Source organism: Cryptomeria japonica, chromosome 9 (assembly GCF_030272615.1).
Source record: "Cryptomeria japonica chromosome 9, Sugi_1.0, whole genome shotgun sequence".
NCBI lineage: Eukaryota > Viridiplantae > Streptophyta > Pinopsida > Cupressales > Cupressaceae > Cryptomeria > Cryptomeria japonica.
In genome coordinates this window covers 429,801,053-429,824,168 of record NC_081413.1, presented here as the reverse complement: position 1 = coordinate 429,824,168, position 23,116 = coordinate 429,801,053, and the positions used below count along the sequence as shown (strand labels likewise).

Genomic DNA, 23,116 nt, shown 5'->3' with positions numbered 1-23,116 from the left:
ATGAGATCTAAGAGACTTCAACAAATACTGCTAGTGATCTAAACTGAGATCCAAGCAAAATGCAAGTACCAAATATGCCAAAAATGGCCAAATACTGAAAGTACATTTTTTACTTAAAATCACTGCAAACAAATGGCAGATTATGAAAGTAGATGAAAAAATATGCACTTTCAAAAAAAATGGCACCTGAAAATGAGTCCATATGAGCCCAAACGAAGCCTCCAAAGTTGTAAAAATCAGGAATTCACAATTTCTGAAAAACCTGTATCTGAAAATCAGAAAAATCCTACACCACTGTACAGATCACAAAATTCTACCCCAAAGCAAAAAACATTGCTCGAAAAAATGAGTCCGGATGAGTGAGATATCGCTATTTGAAAAATGCCTGAAAAATTATAATTTCTAGAAAATTTTCACCGCAGCGTCAAACTTTAAATGCCTCTAGATTTGGCCTCCAAAGTCCAATTTGGATGAAACAAAAGGCAAAGCTGACTTTCTTGGACCTCCTCAATCCAATGGTAACCTCAGATTTGACCCATCAAGCTTCAATAATAACCTACAATAGAAAACTCCAAAATACACAACCCCAAATAGCATCAAATTTCTCTCAATTAGCAAACCAATGACACTCTAATGGCTCTAATACCATGTGAGATTTTGCCAAGATCAAGAGGCAATGGATAGCACAAATAAGAGAGACAAAATATATGATAGAAATAAACTGTATTCTATCAAGATAAAAATACTGATCAACTGGATCATCAAGCGATCGTAGTTACATACAATGAATATGAGCCTGCTTATATAGGCAAGGCTATATGGATATGTGAGCACACAAATATGACATGTGGCTCAATAAGAAACAAGGGTAGGTAGGAAATAGGTGTGGGTAGGTAGGAGAAACAATATAATATTCCACATGAGGTGGATCACCCACTGAATGTGGAGTGTAACAACAAGATCAACACCATAAAAGGTGGAATTTCTCTGCACACACTATCTCAATGTGGCACAAACACCCAAGTGTCTCATACCCAAACTACTATGAAATGCATTTCCTAAGTAAACTTAAGTAAGGTGTAATAATATCCAAGATGAATAATTATTTACACCAACAGTTTTATTAAACGCCTCAGCTTGACTGTTACCTTAGGGGTAATATGGTGTAGAGAAATGATGGGAAATATGGAAGCGGTCACAGAGTTCACGAACATCCTGATTTTTTAAGGGACGCCCGTTATCGGTGATAATGGAAAGAGGAATACCGTATCGACAAATGATATAGTTGAGAATGAATGTAGCAATTTGTTTTCCAATGACTTGTGTGAGAGGCACGACTTCGATCCATTTTATGAAATACTCTGTGGTAGTGATTATGATTTTATGACTGTTGGAAGATGGAGGGTGAATCTTTCCTATGAGATCGAGTCCCCACTGACAAAAGGGCCAAGGAGTCGCAATTGGTTGAAGTTCTTGTGCTGGTGCATGAATGAGGTCTCCATGAAGTTGACACTGTTTACATTTCTTGACAAACTGATATGAATCTTTTTCCATATTGGGCCAGTAATATCCAGTCCTAATGAGTTTCTTGGCTAAGTTAGGACCACTAGAATGTGGACCACATATCCCTTCATGTACTTCATGTAACGCAATCTGAGCTTCATCACTTTCTAAACATCTAAGAAGAGTGCCATCTAGACCTCGACGATATAGGATATTGGCTAAAATGACGTATCGAGAAGATTGGTGAATGAAAGTGTGACGTTGGTTATTGGATAGGTCAGGAGGTAGGATATTGTCATGAAGGTATGCAAAAATGGAACCGTATAACTGGGACTCAGGACCAACAACACATATCATCTCAGTAGGAGTGATTTCATATGAGGGAACCAAAAGGTTATCCACCAAGACCTCATAGCGGGTCTCATTCAGAGGTAGATCGATCAGTGAAGCAATTGTAGCCATGGCTTCTGCAGCTCGATTCTGCTCTCTTGGTATTTGCTCAAATTCTAACTTTGTGAAATGTTGTTTCAGGTCATCCACCATTCTTTTGTAAGGCATTAATTTCTCATCCTTTGTTTGGTAGTCATCAGTTGCTTGATGAATCACAAGTTGAGAGTCCCCAAAAACACGAAGTTCTTGGATCTTCCACTGAACTACCATCCGTAATCTAGTTGTTAATGCCTCATATTCCGCTATGTTATTAGTGTAGGGAAATGATAACCTATGTGATTTTGGTATAGAATCCCCTTGAGGAGTTATGAAGAGGATACTAGCTCCTGCCCCATGTTGTGTGTATGAGTCGTCAAAGTATAGTTGCATGGCTTTGCATGTGACACTGTTAAGATGGATTCGTTTGGAAATTCTGAAATTAGAGGAACATCATCTATCATTGGGGCATCTACTAATTGATCTGTGATGGCTTGTCCTTTTATTGCTTTTTTGTCCACATACTCGATGTTGAATTCACATAGGATCATCACCCATTTGGGTAGTCGCCCAATAAGTGTTGCTTTATTGAGAAGGTATTTCAATGGATCAATCCTTGCAACCAACTTAGTCTTATGAGTTAGCATGTAATGTCGTAATTTCTGTGAAGCAAAGACCACAGCAAGACATGCACGCTCAATTGGTGTGTAATTTAGCTCATATCCCACCAATGTGCGACTGATATAGTATACTACCTTTTCTTTACCCTCATCAACCTGTTGTGTTAAGAGTGCCCCCAGTGTTGTTGAAGTAGCTGATATGTATAGTAATGGAGGTTGATCTGGAACTGGTGGCATCAAAACTGGCGGATTCAGAAGATAATCTTTGAGTATCTGGAAAGCCTGTTGATAGTTATCATCCCATTTGAATTTGATGTTTTTATGTAGCAAGTGTTGAAAAGGATTACACTTATCTGCAAGTTGTGCTATGAATCTTCATATGGACTGGAGTCTCCCTTGCAAAGATCAAAGTTGACTGATATTTCTTGGTGGTTGCATCTCTAAGATGGCCTTGACTTTTGCTGGATCAGCTTCAATTCCTCTTTTTGAGACAATGAATCCCAGGAGCTTCCCGGAGGTCACTCCAAAGACACATTTCTTGGGGTTTAATCTTACTTTATACTTTTCCAACCGATCAAAGACGACTGAAAGTATGTCCAAATGTGTATCTCTATATATTGATTTTCCCAAGAGGTCGTCAACATAATCTTCCACAATTACATGCATGAGATCATGAAAGATAGTAGTCATGGCCCTTTGATATGTAGCACCTGCATTTTTTAGCCCAAAGGGCATGACATTCCAACAGAAAGTTCCCCAAGGACAAGTGAATGTTGTTTTGTGTTGGTCCTTAGATGTGATTTTTATTCGATTGTAACTAGAGAATCCATCCATCAAAGATAACATCGCATGACCTGTTGTAAGATCGACAATCAAGTCAATATTTGATAATGGAAAATCATCCTTAGGACAAGCTTTGTTGATGTCTCTGAAATCTGTACATATTCTGATACTACGATCTGGTTTACTGACAAGCACTAAGTTGGAGATCCATTCGAGATAATCAATTGGCCGTATGAATCTGGCATCCAATAATTTCTCAAGCTCTGCTTTGACTAGTAATGCGACTTGCGGATGCATCTTTCTTAATTTCTGTTTTACTGGTTTTGCCCCCGGTTTAACTGGCAAATGGTGCATTACCAAATCCGGATCCAATCCAGGCATATCAGTGTATGACCATGCAAAGTTGATTTGTTGTTCTATGAAGAAACTTATGAATTTTGACCTTTCTGACTCTGTCAAAGATTGAGCCAAGAATATGTTGTGTGGAACTTCTTGTGTGCCAATGTTTGTTTTGATAGTCTCCTCTACCAACATGGATGACTTTTCCTCGTATGGTGCTGGGAGAATGTCAAGCCTTCCATCTTCAGGTGCCTCAAAGAGGTTTTCGCCCTCAGATACATCCTTTCTTTTTACTTTTTTGGGGTCAGACAGCGCCACAGCGTGGTTTTCGCCATAAGACCCTTGATTTGTTTTTAATTTTATATTTTTGCGACTGGAAGGTCCGACACCCTCACCAAAATATGCCACGCTATTGAGTTTTATAGTGTGTCCCGCTTTATGGTCCCCAGGGGGAAGATCATCTCGTATGCCAAGATAGTCAATAAAAGCTTCATCATTTTGGAATGTGTCAAACTGTGCAGGTCCTTCATGGTCCCAATCAATGAGTTGGTGGTGAACCAGGGGAAGACCTTTGATTTCTTCGAAGTTAGCGGGGCTAAGAGTAAAGATCCAGTTATATTCAGGTATGTCGAGGTAGTTATCCAGGTCATTGTTGGTACTCTCCTCATCAGTCTCGATCGTGAACAAATCCAAATTATCATCACTAGTAGCGCATTCTGGGACAGGTGTTCTCATTCTATTTGATTTCAACCTAGGACCTAAAGGCAAGGATTGTATGGGATCCTCTGGGGTTGTTTCTTGACCAACTTTGAATTTTTCATAAAATTCCTCTTCTTCTGTGGGTTCATCCGGCTCTCTGAATGTCTCGGTGAGCTCGTAGTCACTGGAGGATTTGTCTGAACCCCATTCCCATTCGTTGGAGTCTGTGGAATAGCGATTCTCTTGTTGAATTTTGGCATCTTTGATTTGTAATGCTTCTTCTGTCCTTTGAGTGCTTAGAAGTCATGAAACCAAGTCCCTTTGAGTGTTCCCTTTTGAATGTCAATTCAGGTTGTAAAGGTTCAATGATGCCTTATTTTCTTAAGCCAAGAGGGGCTTTTGCCATCATACCCAATTTTTTGTAGAATCTTGAACACTTTGCCATACTTCTCATATGGTATGCTGATGTGATCTTGTGTATCATTTTCAAGGTCTTTGTAAAGCATTTTGTATAATTCTTCCTCTTCCAGTTCACCCCATCTTTGAAAGATAGTAGGGTCCCATTTGAGTATAATGATAGATACCTGCTTATTAGGATGTGGTCTTACATATTCTTTTGGTGAACTCATGACTTGTTGTAAGTACATGGTTTGATTCAAAGTGTATTCACCCATACCCTTGTCCTGGAATTTGCCTTTAAGATCACCTTGTTTTGATGTCGAAGGTTTTAATGACTCAAGATCAATGTATCCAGAAGAAGGAACAGCTTCCCTATTACTTGGAATGATTGTCTCAGTTTTCGGTCTCAAGTTATTGCAGTATATGAATGGATTAGGACCTCCATTAACTGTTATTTCAACTCCGTTATGGGGAAACTTAATGCATTGGTGATATGTAGATGGGACTACCCTCATTTAATGAATCCAAGGACGTCCTAGTAATATATTGTATGTGAGATCTAGGTCTAGGACTTGACAAACCACATCCTTTGTAACTGGCCCAACTCTGAGAGGTAAGGTGACTGTGCCTTTGGATGAATGCTCTTCATCATCATATGCCTTGATGGTAATTTTGTTTGTAGAATTCACAGCTTTATCAGAATATCCCAAATGTTTAATAGTGCTCAATGTACAAATGTTTAGACCTGCTCCTCCATCTATCAAGACTCGTTTTATTCGATGTTTGTGTATGAAGGCTTCAATGTGTAATGGTGAATTATGTGGCTGACTTACGAAGGCGTCATCGACTTTTGTGAATGTAAGGGAGTGTGGAATAGAAAGGTATCCCACCATGGCTTGAAACTGGTCCACGTTCAGATCAGTAGGGATAGCAGTGTCTCTCAGGATTTTGTCAAGAATAGCTATATGTGCGGGGGATATGCGTAAGAGCTCAAGGATGGAGATGAGTGCGGGTGTCTTCCCTAACTGTTCTACAAGGTCATATTTAGGCTTGGTTGATGAGGAATTGGTGTTTTTGGTTGGAGCACCTTGCAAAGTGAATTTACCTCGACGGGTTGTAACATGACATTCAGAGGTAGGTTCGGAAGAAGATCCAATGCCTTTTAGGACAATTTTGGGTCTTTGGGTAGAATTCTCAGGCGTTTTGTCCTTGATGATAATGGTAGAGACATAATTGTCCATCGAGATGTGATTAATAGTTGAATCATAGTTATAAGATGCTCTGGTATAGTTGGTCTGGTCATCTGTGGCTATAGCTTTTCCCTTGTCATGTTTTGGGAATGGTTCCTTAAACATCTCATGTTCTTGATTGGATGAGTGTCCCTCGACCTCAATGTCACCTCTATCAATGAGGTCTTGTATGATGTTTTTCAGTCGATGGCAATTTCCCGTCTTATGACCTTTGCTCTTATGAAATTCACAATACTCGTCATCATTCCACCAATTTGGTTTGACCTTTGGTTCATATGGAGGAAAATCTGGAATGGTCATTACTTTGTTTGCCACTAGCTTCTTGAAAACTGACTCAAGTGGTTCTCCCAATGGGGTGTACTTCCTTCGTGATCTGGAAGTTGTTTGAGTATTCACTTGATTGTTTGTAGAGCTTGATCCTGAAAAAACAATTTTGGGTTGCACTGTATTGGCATCCACAACACCATCATTGACTGTGTTCCTGTTTTTGTTTCAAAATCTTGGCTTATCTTTTCCTTTAAAGTCATCTTTGTTTTCTTTGAATATTTTAATGACTCCTTGTTCAATTAGGACCCTCTCTATTGCTAAGCCTTTTTCAATGACGTCCTTGAAGGTGACCAAACAAGCTTTCCTTAGATCATAGCCAATGTCTTTGTTAACATTTTGGGTGAACATTTCTACCATTTGTTTTTGTGGAATTTCACAAGAGCATCTGCTGGCTAGATTCCTCCATCTTTGTAAAAATGATGAAAAAGCTTCTCCATCTTTTTGCTTGGTGTTGCACAAAGTAGTGACTGATATGTCTGTCTCTATGTTATATGAGAAATGTTGGACAAATACCTCTGCTAAGTCACCCCATGACTTAATACCACATGGAAGTTGGGAGAACCATTCCATAGCTTGATCACCTAAGCTTTGTGGGAATAATCTCATCAAATATGTCTCTTCTGCTCCTACCTCAATGCAAGCTGTAAAAAATTGTCTTATATGTGCCTTAGGATCTCCTTTTCCTCTATACTTATCAAACTTAGGCGTCACAAAGTGTGTAGGAAATGGAGGCATTGGAATGCTTTTGTCAAATGGATAAGGACATATGTCTCTCATTGTGTAAGTTGGCTTCGGTGTATTTATGTCCTCCATTTTCTTTTGTAAATCCTTAATTTGCAGTTCCAAATTGTTCTTAGGTGGAGATCGACTTCTTGGACCATACCCCATGCTTGAGGCACCAATTGGAGGAGGAGCATGTTGCATATATGGATGATATTGATCATACACATGTTCATATGGAGGAGGTCTATAATGATGTTGCGTATATGGACCACTTGGTATAGAGTCATGATGAGGAATGGAATATCTGCTTTGTCCATGTATACCATACTCTATAGGCATGTCATGAGTTTTTTCTAGTGTGTTGCCCCCAAATTTGACGCGGGGTTTCCTTGTGTCCAAATTTTGAGCATGCCTTTGAATATCCAATTGCTTTGGTGGTTGATTTGTAGCATTGGTATGTGATTGAGCATATTTTTCTGCATAAGAACTCCATAATGGTCTGCGAAGGTGAGTATCATATGCTTGACCATGTGTGTAAGGGACCTCTGGTTTTTGAAACAAAGATGATGGTGATTCAGGCACCATATGTGGTCCTCTATTGCCTCCACTATTAGGCCTCCTTTGATCCATTTTGGAGTGATATTGTTGCAAAGGTCAATTTTCCATTATTTGAGACATGTCAAAATCATGAGGGATCTTGGTTCCACTTTGTGTCATCACTTGTAGAAAGTATTGTCTATCTCTCCTCATTATTTCCTCAACCAATCGATTGAAATGGGGATTCATAATGGTGTCTTCCACTTCTGCTGAATGTACGGAGAAGTTGTCCATATTGTCATTGTGTGTATCATTGTTGTTTGTAGTGTCCATGTTCTCAATATTTGGAATGTTTCTATAGGCATCCATGCTAGGTAATGTAGTATGATCAGAATTAAAAAGATATCATTGTCATATTCATAGGAACTCATGTTTGCGGACTCTTGAGCCTCTTTATCTTCTCTCCTAGATTTTTGGTAACGGGTTTCAACCATAAACTAGGTCTTGACCAAGATGTGTGAGACTAGATGAAAAATGGAAAGAGTATGGAAGACTAAGAGTTGGATGGAATGTAAATGAATCTGAGGTGTACTTGCAATGTCCAAAGTGTAAGACCAAGTATGTATGTAGTAGAGTAGGTGTGACTTCCAAAGAGATGATAGTTTCTCTTGATGAGGTAAGTTGACCTTGACTCTAAGTAAGACCAAATGAGACCCAAAGGTGATAGACCTTGATGAGGGACCACTTAGAAAAGTGTTGTTGTATGTAGTATGTTGACAAAAGCAAGATGAGGACAAGCAAGTGACCTTTTGACTCAAGTTTAGTCAAATGTGAATTTAATGTAAGGTGTAAAGCAATGATGGACTTTGTGAGACCTAAAGACAGGTTGAATGCTAGATGAAAACCTGAAGAGATAACCTAGGAAGCTCAATAAGTCTGAAACTGATTGTTCTTGTTTGCTGAATTATGAAAGTTTTCAATCCTGAACACAGACGTGCCTGTATACTTCACAGACGTACTTAAATGACACAGACGCTATTCTGTCGAACACAGACACGCTTAAATGACACAAGCGTGGTTCTATCAGACACAGACGCGTTTATGAGATGTTGCAATGTTGCTCAAAAGACACAAACGTGGTTTTGTCGAGCACAGATGCGGTTATATGACACAGACACGTTTCTGCAAACTTTGTGCAATTTTTCCAATCTGTGAAGTTGCTTTGTTGTGACGAAATCTGAATGTTTGACTATTTTTCATGACAAGAGGATACAATGTTGATGAAGACTCAATGTTTGCAAGTGTTTAGACTCCCAAAATGACTCAAAGACAAGTGTGTTGTTTGATGTAAAATTGTTTTGCATACACTTGAAGACACAAAAGACACAATGTTTGATATTTGGTCTTGAATGTTTGATTGTTCAAAATAAGTCAAGCACAATTCTTATGGCTGGCCAAGACAATAGTTGTTGATCCCACATGGAGTTTCCCCTGAGGCTACGCTATTCAGAGCGGATACTTAGATGCTTGACCCCACTGGCTCCACCCTCGACACTCACTTCTCGGGGCAGCTAAGCATCAGTCCCCACAAAAACTCGTTGTGGTGAACTTTGTATCTCTACTAAGAACGTATGTGTGTGAGCCACTACCAGAGGTCTGACCTCTTGCCCCAACAACTAGAAGGATTTTGGCTTCTAAAACAAAAAGGTGCTAGTAAGGGCATTCGCTCGTGTGGCCATACATGCGGCACTTTCAACTCTGTAAATACAGAAGGCTCCCAGCCGGTAGGGGTTACGCCCTACAAATGATCAAATAAATTTGATCAAACGGGTTTATGGGGAGACATAGTGTCAGTATGAACTAATCAGCACACGTTATCCATAGTTTTCACCATGGATACAGTTATTTATAGTGGTTTGAAAGAAGATCGCTTTTCTTTTGCTACCACTTGGGTCGTTCTCTCCTCACTAGTAATCCTAATGACCACACGAGGAGACGGGCCCTCTATAGATTAAACAAAAGGAGCCTATTGCTCAAGACACAAAAGACAATGGTTCAATTTTAGTGCACCAATTGAAGTGTTTGCTAGTCTATGAAAACAAGGCACACAATAAAAATCAAAAACCCTTGCCAAGGACCTGCAACAAAGATTTATTAGTAGTTTGGATTGTTTGAAATAATCACCCCTTCCTGCAAGTACACAAGTTAGGTAAATTTTAGATCCAAAAGACTTTGTGAAATAGGGGCCTTCAACAAAATGATTTTACTTCCAAGACAAGCTGCACCACTTTTGTTTGCTAGATCTGAAAATGTTAGCTCAAAATAAACCAGATCTGAAAATCCGAATGACTAAAAACTGAATCAATGAAACCCAAAATGAAACAAATGTACACAGACGCGGTTATCAGAATTACAAATGTGGCTCTTGGACGCAGACGCGCTTAGATGAGACACAGACGCAGATCCAGAACACAGACGCGCCTAAAAACCCCACAAACGCGACTAGGGAACACAGACGCGATTTCCAAAATCTGCAAAAAAATAAAATAAAATATTGTCAAGGATGCAGACATGATTTCAGATGTCGTAGACGCGACAAAAAACCAAAAATGCGATCCAAAAGTACGCAAACGCGAAAATATCAAAATGTTGTCGAAAATGTCCAATCTGCAACTGCAAAAACACAAAATCTGCAACAAGGATGTGAAATGCAAAAGGGACAAGAGTCCCACCGGGTGTGCCAAAATGTATACGGTGAAAATGGATAACAACAATGTTGAAAGGCTAAATGAATTCAACCACAAAACCCTAGCCTAACAACAACAAAGATCCACCATAACATATGAAGATTACCTAAGACAATGCAAATCAAATGAAATCACAAAGATTATACCATCACATGTCCAATAGGGTTTGGATCTCCATTCTTCCTATCTCCATTGATCTTGCTTGATATATTTGCTCTCAGATTTTATGTGCACAAGAGCTCAACAAAGAACAGAAATGTGGTTGCAAATAGGATCGCATATGAAAGTGCAAAGCGTAGTGTAGCCAATTGATCAAGTAGTCAGTTAGTTAGTTGGGGTTTGATAATGAAGGAAGCATCTCCTTATATAGAAGACACTATAAGAAATGGAGGGATAAGATTGAGAGGTGTAAAAGAGGTCGGCTATGATTAGAGTGTAGGTAAAGAAAATAATAAAATAATGAGAGGGAAGGTAGTGTATGAATTAAGAGATGAATGACATGTGTCATAGGTAGAAAAGGTTAATGAATTAATTAAATAAATAAAGATTTATTTAATTAATAGAGGAAGTGGGATCAATTAAATAAATAAGATATTTATTTAATTTAAGAAAAGGATAATTTAAATAAATAAAAATATTTATTTAAATGAGAAATAAGGCTAGAAGAGGATAAATGAATTAATTAAATAAATAAAGATTTATTCAATTAATAGAAGAATTAGGCTAAAGTAATTAAATAAATAAAGATATTTATTTAACTTGACAAGACAATTTTAGGTGTCTACAGATGGTATTTATTAAATATCATAATGATGAAAGTGATAATGTCATTAAATATGGAAAGAACAATGATGCAATGTAGGTTGTAGAAGAAACATGCATAAATAAAGATTGCAGATATGGTATTTCAAATTCAACTGAAGATAAGTCTACAGAGGGACAACATACCATTGAAAGAAGGTTGTAATATTGAAAATACTACTGATAATGTGTTTTATGAGAAGTTTCCCCAACTTTATGATGAAGATATTGAATACACTAGCAATGAAGTAATTGAATGGGAAAGTGAACAAATAACAAATTTATTCATACCTAAATGCCATGATGACACAAATGGTGAAAACGAGGTACGTATGTCTAAAAATGAGTTTCAGATTTGTTCAAATCCCTTGAATGACGAGAAGACAAAAGAAAATCAAATGATATATTGTCAAAGTGTGTCTCAATTTGGCTTTCATAAATTTTCAAACCCTTTGTATGATGAGGAAAGATCATTTTCAAATTTGAAAAGGGATACTTTATTAGTTTTTTGTACATATACTCATGTTGATGAAACTAATGTGCTTGATTTTTCATATGATTTTGAGTCTTGTTGTGATGTTGAAACTGACGGAAGTAGAAAATACACCAACAAGGAGGTGAATGAAGAGGCTTGTTCACTTAATAGTGAACAAATTTCAAACTTATTGACTATTGAATATAAAAAATATACACATAAGAACAATTATGAAATCTCATGCCCAACACACATATGCTTTGACAGTAATGATAATTTTAGTGACTATAATAATGTATTATGTGATGAGGACATAAGTGTGCAAATTGAAGTAGATGCAGATTTTCATTTTAACAAAGTAAGTAAGGTTGGTGGTTTTAAAATTTATTGCAGCAGTACCCTAAATCAAGAAGTTTTAGGGATGAATAGGTATGCATGTGCATTTTCTAATATGGATGAACCTATTTCTGAAATCTTTGATGTAGATGTGGGTACGGGTTTGAATAATAAATCAAATTGTTATTCCAAATCATAAATGTGTTCTTCTTTTGAACCAAGGGATGCTACTTTTGTTGATGGAGAACTTTCAAGTTCACAAATGTATGAACAAGCCACATGTCATGCAAAAAATGTAATTGATATTTTTTTTGATGTTGAATCTTTTGCTAGTGCCAATATTGAAGATAGTAGATGTCAAATGCAATCTGATTTGTCTTGTTTTCCAGTGCAGTCAGAGAACCATATTTTGAGGCATAAATTTGACCAAATAAGGTGTCACTTGGAGTGTGGGTCTGATTTTGGTTATGATTTCTCCTTCTCATATGATGGTAAAATTTATCAGTATAGGCTTGATTTAAAATTGCAGCATGCTGTGAACAGTGATAATGGGAGTATGACTGGCATTATGTGGAAGGATGTGAGTCACAATGTTTTTCATCAGACATGTTTGAATGATGTTTTCAAATGTGGTTGGTTACAATGCGATGAAAATAAGGTATATGACAGAGGCAAGCACATACTTCTCTTTTATGATGGCCTCAAGCCATCACCTATGGTTTGATTTTTAAAACCAGTTCATGAAGGAATTGCTAGTGTGTGGACAATTCCTGAAACTTTTATTTTCCATGTGTGGTAATGTATGATGTTTGAAGCTTCGTTTTGGGTGTCAGTTTTTGTTTCGTGTCAAGTTGGTCTACTTATCCTAGAGATCTAGATTCTTGCTATACCCACAAGGAGGATACATCCCCAAGCAAGAGCCATTGTTAGCACCCCAAATTTTACAAAATTTGTAAGTGCCTAATGATGTGAAAAAACAGTTGTATCACACAAAAATACCCCTATCATATTTCTCAAATACCCTAGTTTCATGATGTATAACTTGATGTCATGTAATTGTTATGTCAAACCACCTGGGGATCATGTTCATCTGATATCAATAAGTCCACATCCCCATTTTTAGGCTCTTACAATAAGGTTTGATGGGTTTTTTAAGAAGCAAGTTTTTGGGTTCTGAAGAGGTTTTTTATTTGCACATTGATTGATTTGTTGAAGTAGTCAACTTTGGAGGTTTATATTTCATTACAGGTTGAGTTTCATGTCAAGAGAAATATTCCTTGAAATTGTCCCTATATTTGTATACATATGTGTGCATTTTTGGAGCTCCAACATTTTGTTTCACATTTTTCCTAGATCGAAAGGAAATGCAATTTCTTGTTATTTGGTTGTTTGCATAGTGCTAACCTTATTAGGTTGCCTACTCTGGAGATTTGCATGTTGAAACCAGTTGATGATATGATGAAAAGGATCGTTTCTTGTGATTTTCCTCATGAAAATATACTCTTGTGCATGATTACAAAGCTTCAACATTCAGTTTAGAATTTTTTCGAAGCCAAAACCAAATGGAGTTTGCAGAGATTGGTAGACTGAATGTTCGTGGCAGTTTCAAAGGAGTCAACTTTGGTGATTAACATATTGCACATAAAATGGAGTTTGGAAAATCCCTTTGGAACACTTTCTTATTGTATCTTAATGAAAGCCCATGCCATGTGGTAGCCTCTGATGGAAAACAAGAGTTCATTTCCTTTAAAGATAGCAATATGTGAGCTAGTCTAATCAGAAGGCATATCCATGTCCATTTTAAACCCAATTGAAAACATAGAAATGGTGAGTTGTGTTATTAAAACATCGTTCACATAAGTTTGTTTGATTTTCAATCTTCAACAATCGTTCTGCATCAAACAAATTAGCAGTTTTATGAATTTCAATCTTCGTCCCATGGATGCCACAGTGCTTCAAAGAAACTGATTGGCCACCCAACAAAATTGAAATGAAACCCTAATCTAACTAATTGCCAAAGATAAATCAAAAGTCCAGATGTTCCTGCCAACTACTCAACAAACTCAACCAACTGCGTAGCAAATTGAGCCAACTGTGCAATAACTTGCACCAATTGCACAACAAATTTGACCAACTGCACAGTAGATTAGATGACCTGCGCAAGAAATCGACAGAGCTTGTTTTGGTGAATTTTGCAAATAAACCCTAATTTAAGCAAAAAATACAAAAGGATCTAGTAAAAGAAGGTTTAATCTATTTGCTCAGATGCAATATTGATATGATTTTGGTGTTCTTCACGTTGCTGTTCAAATCTCCTTTGTTCTTCCTTTTGTTACCTTTGTAGGGTCACTTCTAGGCGTCGCGATTTCTCTTCTTCTTGTTCTAAGGTAGTTGTAGTTTTTCGAAATGTAGCTCAACCAAAATTTGTTCTCCAAGCTAAAGCATGCAATTTTGAGATTATATCTTCTTGTTTGTCATGAAACCCTAGGTCAGGTTGTAGTACGGGTGCTTTTGTTTCTTCTTCACCGGCGAGAACCATATCAATTCATTGTATTCCTCCAAAGATTGCTAGTAGATGGGATCGGATACATGAAATACTTCAGAGTATAGCCAAAGATATGGGTCTCATACAAGATAAGAGAAATGGATATATCAGGATCGATGAATAAAGTTTCAGCTAGTTGGATTATCTTAAAGTTCTTAACTGGCCTTTTACGTTCTACCCTTCTACGGTTTCCTAAAATCCTAAATGTTACCTTACGAGCCATTTTTTTGGTTCATTTTCTAAGGATATGAGATAAATGACCTAAGATTAAAGTCACTAAACACTTTCCAAGCTAAGAATGCAATGTATCTAAGAAAACTGGATACAACTTTGTATCGGGCTTCAAGAGAAGGAGGAGATTGGATTGTTTCTTCTTCTTGCAACTCTCGTTGCTCTCTCTCTTGTTCAAGATCTTTCTTCAAGGATTTTTCAAGACATTCGGCCTTTACTTATTCTTCTTCTATGACAAAGGTTACACTCATGTACTGGACATAGCTAGTGTGGACTTCCCAAGCTAGATCACCTAAACATGTGAGGATATCTTCTTGATGGTTATTGTATGAGAGATTGGGTTGAAGCAAAGGGATAATGTTTGTTTAGGGAGACCCATACCAATTGATGACTCCTAATTGGATCCTCTAAGCTACATAATACAATAATGATAAGAAAAAAGAATTAATTAAACTCTATGTGTGAAAGTTATTACATTAAATCAGAGCTTAATGCAAGTCTAATTAAGAACTAGGTGAATTTGTAACATGAAATTGAAAGGCTTAATCAAAGCTTACTTAAGATCCTAGATGAAATTTGTTTGCATGAAATTGAAAGGATTAACCCAAGCTTAATTAAGATCCTAGATGAAAAAAACTAGCTTATATAGAAGACAAAAATGGAGAGCGAAAAAAAGCAAAGGGTTTCGCAAAACAGAGATCATTACGCGAAGGGGAGGTCAGAGGCAATATTCAGCGATGACATAAGAGAAATTCAAACCATCGATGTAAGTGAAGAAATAGAGAAAGACATTAATTTTTTAAAGGATTTAGCAATCATCTGTAGATTTATCGGCCCAAGAACGGATAGGAAATCAATAGAAAGATGGATCGAGGAAACTTGGAAGACGTCGCAGATAACAAAATTCATGCCGAAAGGATTCTTCATTGTGGTTTTTGCTTCGGAAGAAGAACGGCAAAAGATACTGGAAGGGGGATTATGGACCATGAATAATAAGCCACTGTATATCCAAAAATGGTATAGGAACTTCAATCCATTAAAAATGGAGCCCTATGAGAAGCCAATATGGATTCGATTGAATAATCTGCCAATGGAATACTGGTCGAAAGAAGGCTTAGAAAAGATAGGCAGATCAATGGGAACCCTAATGGAGATAGATGCAGAAATTACGACTGGAAATTCGTATTTGTATGCAAGGATGAAATTAGTGGCAGTCAGGAGAATTCCACAATTGATAAAATTGAGAAGTCATGATATGGAATGGTTACAAGCGATCGAAATAGAGGAGGAGAAATATTTTTGCTCTATATGCGGAAGAAGAAACCATGATTTAGATAAGTGCAGAAATAACAAAAATGAGAAAAAGGTTTGGAGGGTAAAACAAGCAGCGGGAAATAAAAAGTCAGAAGAGCTACTTCAAATAACAGTTAGAGAACAAGTTAATGAAAATCTTGATAAGAAACAGAGTGGGGTGAGCCAGGAGGCGGAGGGAAATAACAAAAAGGATCTTGAAGAGAAGGCATGTAATTTAGAGTCAAATTGTCAAAGTGATATCGGGTTGGAGGAAGATGAAATTTCTGAGGAGGACGAAGATAAGGATGAATTAGAGATAACAGACATTAGGAATATAGGCCAGTCAATGGTTATACCAATAGAGAAAGGGATTAGAGGTAAAGGTCAGAAATCTAACAAAATGAAAAGAGAGGAGGAGGTGGCTGAGAAAGGATTTCTTAGTGTATCAGAATTCTTGAATAGGAAGAGTACCAAGGGAGTTAACAGCTCCCTTGGGAAGCAATGAGGATCATCACATGGAATGTCAAGGGCCTAGTGGCCTTTGACAAACGTCAAATGTTAAAACGACATTTGGCAAAGATTGCGAGTGATATTGTATTGATTCAAGAAACCAAGTGTAGTAGTGAGGATAGCGATAAGTTAATTAGGTTTTGCAAAGAATGGAATGGTATCTTTTCACCAGCATTTGGAAGAGCGGGTGGACTGGGGATTCTATGGAATCCCTCCTCGGTAAATATTACAAAAAGTTCTGAAGGGAAGCAATGGTTATCTTGCCAAGTTCAGCATAGACTCAGCAAGCTGGAATTAGAACTTTGGAATATTTATGGACCTACAAATTCGCAAGAGAAAGCAAAGCTATGGGAGGAAATTGGAAATTGTATAGCTAAGAATGGGAATAAGAAAATTATAATAGGTGGAGATTTTAATGTGATCTTGGAATTAGCAGATAAGCGGGGAGGCATCAGGAAAGTAACCAGGGATATATTAGATTTTAGGAATTTTATACAAAAAATTGAGGTGGTGGATTGTAAGCCGACTGATGGTTGGTTTACATGGAACAACAGAAGGCAAGGACAGGATAATATAGCAGAGAGATTAGACAGGTTTTTGAAAGGATCTTATTGGGAGGAAGCAAATATAGCAACTACAGTCAAAACATTGCCTTACAGTATTTCAGACCATTATCCTGTACAAATAGAAATTGGCAGCAAAATTCAGAGGGGTGGCGGTTATTTCAAATTTCAAAACACGTGGTGGTGTGATGGAACATTGATAAATAACTTGGGAAAATGGTGGAAACAATGCAACGATATCAAAGGTACGCCAAGCTTTCGATTTACAAAAAAACTAGCTTTCATAAAAAAATCAATTAAAAATATGGAATAGGGAGGTTTTCAAAAACATATTTTCTGAGAAGGAAAGAGTTGAGTCCCAATTGGAAGCACTGAATCTTAAAATTTTAAAACACGGAATGGAGCAAGAAGATTTCCAACAAGAAAAGGTGTTGAAGGCTAATTTAGCAGAGATTTTAATCAGAGAAGAAATTTATTGGAAAGACAAAGCTAGAGAGTTATGGATCAAGGAAGGTGATAAAAATAAAAAATTCTTCCATGCATCGGTCAAAGCAAGAAAGGCCCAAAATCAAGAATGAATATGGTAAGGCATACACAGATAGAAACAGCATTGGACAGGCTGCGGAAGCTTACTTTAAACATATTTTGAACGATAAGGAAAGGAGGGAGGATATAGGTCCTGAAAAGATGTTAGAAGCTTTGTCGTGGCTGATCTCTAATAGGGATAATCAGATGTTGTTGGAACCATTCTCCGAGGAGGAGGTTCAAAGGGTAGTATTTGGGCTTCATCCTGATAAAGCTCCAAGGCCAGACGGTATGACTACAAGATTCTTTTAGAACTGCTGGGAATTCATTAAAACAAACTTATTGGAAGTATTGGAGCAGGTTAGGAAGAATGGGAAATTTGTTAGAGAAATTAATAATACAGTTTTGGTAGTGATCCCTAAAAAAACAAATCCCACTTCATTTGAGGAATACAGGCCAATAGCTTTATGTAATACGCTATATAAGATTATCACAAAGGCACTAGCAAATAGATTGAAAAGAGTACTACCAAATTTGATTTCTACAGAACATAATGGTTTTACTCCAGGGAGAGAAATTATCGACAACATCATTCTTACAACTGAAACATTACATACAATCATTCAAGATAGAAGGAAAGCGATGGTGATTAAACTCGACATCTCTAAAGCCTATGACAAAGTTAGATGGGAATTTCTGATAGAGGTAATGCAAAAGATGGGGTTTTCTCAAAAGTGGATAGAAATCATAAAGGTATGTATAAGCACTCCTCATTTCTCAGTGGCAATTAATGGTTCTATATTTGGTTTCTTCGAAAGTCAGAATGGATTGAGACAGGGAGACCCAATATCTCCTTTTATGTTCGTTATCATGGCGAAAGCATTAAGTCGATATATAGCTAAACTTCGGGTGGAAGAAGTATGGAAGGGGATTAGAGTTCATTCAGAAATTCAATCAATTACACATTCACAGTTTGCAGACGATACCACACTGTTTGGGGAAGCATCTGTATGGGAGGCAAGGGTAATAAAGGAGGTTCTGAATTATTATGCCAATGTGTCAGGACAGCGAATTAACAATTAAAAAACTGAAATTTTTTTCTTCAATACAAAGAAGGCTGCACAGACAAAAATAGCAAAGTTGCTTGGATGGTCAATCGGCACACTTCCAGCGAAGTATTTAGGAGTTCCTTTGATTGGGGGGAGAGCAAAAGCTGAAGTATGGGAGGAGATGATCGCTAAGTGTAGACAAAAGACTGAGGCCTGGAAACATAAATGGCTTGCTCTTCCGGGTAGAATTCTATTAATTAAAGCAGTATTATCAGCCATGCCAATATATGCAAAGTCAATTTTTAAATTATCCTCCAAGGCAATACAAACTCCTGAAAGCTTTTTCAAAAGATTTCTTTGGGAGGGAGCGAAGCAGGTTAAGAAAATACCATTGATTGGTTGGGAGACTGCTTGTAGTTCGAAAGTGGATGGAGGGGTTGGACTCAGAAATCTAGAAATGCAGAACCTGGCACTTGGAGCAAAGTTAATTTGGAAAATATACCGCTCGCCTGAGAAACTATGGTGCAGAATTATACAAAAGAAATACTTAGATAATGATGATCCAGCTAGAGTATTAACTGCTATTGATAATAATGGAGGGTCTATAATTTGGAAATTTATGAAGGAATGCAGATTTATTATAACTAACCATATATCATTGAAGATTGGAGATGGGAAAAGAGCCAAGTTTTGGGAGGATTCCTGGGACGGGCATGAAAGCATCAGTAAAATTTTTGGAGATAAGGAGTGGATCAATGAGGCCAAAAACATATATGGAGAATTTGTGGCAGATTATGTAAAAGAAGTTTCCCATGGAAATGGAATTTACGAATGGAAAGCTATACAACTAAATAGTATTGATAATAGTGATTTAAGGAAATTAGTAGAAATCTTAAAATGCAGAAGGATTGTTATTAGGGACAAAAAAGATGAAATAATTTGGTGTGCGGCTAAGTCTGGTGAATATTCGGTTAAACTGGGATACCAAATACAAGAAGTCATCAGAAAGAAGTGTGATTGGCCATCTATGTTATGTTGGAATAAACAAGTAGCCCCGAGTGCAGGAACATTTTTATGGACTGCTCTTCACGAAAGAATATTAACAGGTGAACGATTGAAGATGTATGGGATACAAGGACCTAGCATATGCATACTATGCAAGCAAGAAGAGGAATCAATCAACCATTTATTGTTAGATTGCCCCTTTGCCAGATAGTGCTGGAATTGGTTAAGTAACAGTCTAGGCTGGGTAAGCGCCAGTGAGATCAATTTTAAAAAATGGATTACAAGTTGGCCTATTTTGTATCAAAAGTCTCTATGGGGTTCGTTGTGGATTATTGGGCCCTCAGTGGTAATTTGGCAGATTTGGAAAGAAAGGAATAGAAGAATATTTGAGGGAAAGGAAAATACAGCGGAAAAAATTATTGAAAACATAAAAATCAGTATATGCGAGGTGGCAAATGCAAAGGCTTACAATAGAAAAATTGAATATATAAATGATTGGGATAAAAAAATACAGATGGAATTGAAATTGTTAATCCCACCTAATATAAATGTGATATCAAAGCAGGTAAAAAGGGTGAATGCGTTTTGGGAAACTCCAAAGAGGGGATGGTACAAGCTCAATTTTGATGGGGCAGCGAAAGGTAATCCCGGATGGGCAGGCTATGGAAGCATATTAAGAAACGAAGACGGAATCATTTTGGGAAGTATAGCAGGCAATATGGGTGTAGCTACCAATAATGAGGCAGAAGCTTTGGCTATGGTTAGGGGTATCAAATTTTGTGTTGACCAAGGATATAGCAAGGTGGAAATTGAAGGTGATTCATAAATAGTTATTAATGCAGTCATAAAACAAAAAACACCAAATTGGAAGTTAAAGCAATATTTGGATGACATAAAACAAAATTTAAATCGAATACAACAGTACAAGATAACTCATGTATATCGTGAAGCAAACAGAGCTGCGGATCAGCTGGCAAATGAAGGGATCATTGTGGGAAAAGGGGTAGAGGTAATCAAATTGGATGGATGGAATGGAGAAATTAACGAGATTGTGAAAGAGGATTTTGATACTTTTAGAAAAAAGAGAAAGAAAGGAATCGGATAGGAGATTGTGAATGGTATAATTGGCTTTCTGCTGCAGCTGCAGTTCAGGTGGTTGAAATTGGAGAGAATATAGCCACTATAGTTAATTATTTAAAGATATAGGAGTAGTAAAGCAAATGTTTAAGGTAGGGCTGGCATTAGTTGGTCCATTTTACACTATCATATGTAATGAGGAATGTAATGTACGGGAGTTATCCCCCTTGGATAACACTTATTAATAATAAAAAAAATTTAAAAAAAAGATCCTAGATGAAAGTTGTTTGTTCAATTTTAAGCCTTAAGTCCTGCAAATCTATGCTTCAATCCTTTCAAAACCTACAAATTAACTTGTCAAAGTGAACAAAACCTTGCATACAAAAAACTCATTAATCAAACCCTGCATGGAGACAAGTCAAGTTGAATAGGCAATTTGTTTGACCAACTACGCAGTAAATTGCACCAACTGTGCAATATTCTTGACCAAATGTGTAATGTTTTAAATCAACTGCACATAAAGCTCAACCAAGTGTGCAGGACAAGGTGCCACCTATGTAGGACCAGTGTCGAGCACAAAAATAAAGATTCTTTAGTCTTATAGAACCTGCAATTGATCAAAAAACACATAAAAGATGTCAAATTTGTTTGTGCTTCATGTCAGGTTCACTAGATCTAGACGAGGAAAAGGGGGCATTAGTTCGAAAACCAAAACATGCATACAATCTATTCAAGATAATCACAAAAACTCAGATTGCAAGCTAACTTTCTTAATCCTACCAACAAAGTAATTGAAATAAAAACACAACATTAATGCAAACCATCTAGTGTGCTTCTTCAATTAGACCTTCTTTCTCTTCCTTTCAGCTCTAATGGAGATATGTAGCTCTCGAGAGGTCAAGTGCACAAAACAACGAAAGTGAAGAATACAGTGTGCAACACTTACTAGGAATATGTGATTAAAGGTGATTGCTATTTACTAACTACTAATGATTATCTTGATAGAATAATACTACTTAATCTAGATGATTGCTTGAAAAACTGACATAGTGAAACTACTTGAAAATTGGATTCTTTTGGACAAACTGACAAAATAAGATTACTTGGAAATTAGATTAAAATGCAACAAAATAAGAATGCATAAAAGTTAGATAATGTGACAAATTGACAGAATAAAAATAAAAAAGTTAGATGATTTGATTGAAAGGGAGTCCTCAATTTATAGAAAACCGGAGACTCAATAGACGGACAAGATCGAAAGGATTTTTGATCGGGTGGATGGAAGAGATCGAACGCTTGTTAAAGCTGCCATTCAGGGAAGGATGAAAGAGATGAAGGAAAAGGTGATAAAAAAACAAAAATCAAATTTTTGGGGATGCATACCTTATTTTCGAAATAAAAATTAAAAAATAATGAGATATTAAAATTTTCGAAAATCAAAGATGAATATTGAGATAAAGTTGTCATTTTCAAAAACTGGGAGGATATTTTTAATTAAAAATTTTTTTAAAAAAGTGGATATTATCCTCATGCGAGAAGATAAATAGGAAAATTAAATAAATAAAGATATTTAGTTAATTCAAATACATAATTAGATAATTGAATAATTTAAAATGTAGGTTAAAATAAATGAACCTTTAATTAAATCAATTAAGATTATTTAATTAGAGGGGATAAATCAAAATTAATCAAATAATGTAATATTCTTTAATTAATTTTAAAAGGTGAAGGGGTTTGATAAAATGATGGAAGATTAGGGCAAAATAGTTAGTAAAAGGGGGCTTAATTAATTAACTAATTAAACCTAAAAGGGAAAATCAGCCAAACGAAAGTCTGAAGACCTTAAAGGGATCAAATTAAGTCAATTTGGTTCAAAATAGATGAAATTACAAAGAATGGGAAAGTTTGGATGGGAATTGAGACGATTTCAGTGAAAAACTGCAAATTAGGGCAAACCGGGTAAAACCAAGCAATATCGAGTAAACCGAGTCAAAGTGGGTCACCGGACAAAGAAGGCACAAATGTGAAGCCATGGGACTTGAAAAGAGTTCAAAATGAAACTTTCACATATAGATAGGCAAGAGAGGGGATCCTATAGAATTGGAAACGAAAGGCGGGAAGCGGCAAAACCTTAAAAAGTGGGCCTAAAAAACCCTAAAATCAAGACAGAGAAAATGGTCAAAATGGACACTGTCAAAGCGAGAGGGGAAAATCCAATAAAAGGGGCTGAAGAAGAGGTCAAAATGAAACTTTCGGACTAGGAGTGGGAAGAAAGGGGAAGGATTTGTATAGGCATGGAAAAGGATGAATATAAGGACTTAATCGGGGGCAAAAAACCCTAATCAGGATGCAA

The 23,116-nt window shown here is 36.9% G+C and overlaps 1 protein-coding gene across 1 annotated transcript; it reads left to right on the top strand.

The window, feature by feature from the left end:
* The first annotated feature begins 15,399 nt into the window (after nt 1-15,399).
* LOC131077840 (uncharacterized) lies at nt 15,400-16,539 on the top strand. The gene has a single exon (XM_058015414.2). The coding sequence runs from the start codon at nt 15,400-15,402 to the stop codon at nt 16,537-16,539; it is 1,140 nt and encodes a 379-aa protein (XP_057871397.2).
* The last annotated feature ends 6,577 nt before the right edge of the window (nt 16,540-23,116 follow it).

What these genes read in the sequence shown, in the direction of transcription:
- LOC131077840 (XM_058015414.2), top strand. Translation starts at nt 15,400, where the DNA reads ATGGAGAGCGAAAAAAAGCAAAGGGTTTCGCAAAACAGAGATCATTAC.